General features: G+C 55.4%; 1 protein-coding gene across 6 annotated transcripts in view; it reads left to right on the top strand.

Moving 5' to 3' along the window:
* Atp6ap1l (ATPase, H+ transporting, lysosomal accessory protein 1-like) overlaps nt 1-989 on the top strand; it is a gene marked incomplete in the record, with an annotated part of 28,796 nt that extends 27,807 nt beyond the window's left edge. For all 6 annotated transcript variants that reach the window (XM_013513058.1, XM_013513056.1, XM_013513055.1 and 3 more), the window contains 1 exon segment: nt 333-989. In XM_013513058.1, coding sequence (XP_013368512.1) covers nt 333-638 — 306 coding nt within the window.
* Nucleotides 990-1,214: the final 225 nt, after the last annotated feature.

Below are 1,214 nucleotides of genomic sequence, written 5' to 3'. Positions count from 1 at the left end.
CCCTCCCCCTCCCCTCCCTTGCCCCCCCAAACTAGAATATCCCTAAGAACCAGGTTAAAGGAGCTTTTATTTCAGAGCCCTGGATTTCATGAGCCCCTTAATTATGACGACCGTAGGTCCTGAGTTTGGGGGTCAGTCCTGATTTAAAATCAAATTTCTCGGCCCCTGTCAGTACCGTCATGTTTGTGCGATCACATGCCTCGGCTGTGCATCACATGTAGTGAGAGCAAATTAAATGAAGCTTCTCAGGGCCCCAGAGCCACCAGCTCGGGAGGGAAGTGGTGCTGCGGAGAGAAGGCGCAGTCATGCCGGTCTTCTCTTTCTCCTGACAGCTCCAAGGCTTTGCCGTCCAGGGCGGGCAGTTCGCCAAGGCCAGAGACTGCGCTGCATCCTTCTCGCCGGCCGTCCTCATCGGCCTGGCCATGTCCCTCATCCTGCTACTGGTGCTGGCCTACGCCCTGCACATGCTCATCTACCTGCGCTACCTGGACCGGCACTACGAGTGCGTTGCTGCCTCTCCCACGCGCTTTCCCCAGCTGCGGGCTCGAAGTGGCACCGAGGGGCAGGAGCTGCTCCGGAGCCAGGGCCCAGAGTGCTATGAGCTGCGGGGCCAGCCGATCTGCAAGATCGACGTCTGACCTCTGATGTTGGCCTCCCTCCTGCCCGAGTTCACAGCGGCCCCGGTGGGGCAGCGTCTCTCCTCTATGCTGTCGGACTTGTAAATGGCCTGGTTAAAACACACAAATATCAGAAAAGGCAATGCACAGGGAGTTGGTCTTGAAGCATCCCCTGGCCCACTTAGACGGACATGGGCAATGAGAAGGTGCTACAGGGGTCCTGCCTTGCCAGTGAAGGGATCACTGGTCGGAGAGATGACGGGGAGAAGAGAGGGGTGAAGACAAAGGAAAATCTACCAGGTCCTCCTTGCCTGACTGAATGTGTGTGTGATAAGGACAGAAATAATAAACCTAAGGTTATCTGCAAGTTCAGAATAGAATCTGCTTTGTCTGTTAGCAGAAATTGTGTCCCAATTTTTCTTAAAAAGTAGTCCTCTCTCCCTTCCATCCAGCTGTGAGGACCGACTCGTGTCAGTGTGCTAGAGCACCCGTGAGGGGGTCTTCTTGTCACCTCTTGAGCTGCAGAAGCAACTCTGACCCCCTGTGTTGTAGGAGTGAGAGCCTCAGTTACATCTGCTACCCCCATTCCACAGCGCA

The sequence above is a fragment of the Chinchilla lanigera genome, unplaced genomic scaffold (assembly GCF_000276665.1).
Source record: "Chinchilla lanigera isolate Chin_1 unplaced genomic scaffold, ChiLan1.0 scaffold00017, whole genome shotgun sequence".
NCBI lineage: Eukaryota > Metazoa > Chordata > Mammalia > Rodentia > Chinchillidae > Chinchilla > Chinchilla lanigera.
Note: the sequence above shows the minus strand (reverse complement) of the source record. Positions and strands in the feature narration are given on the sequence as shown.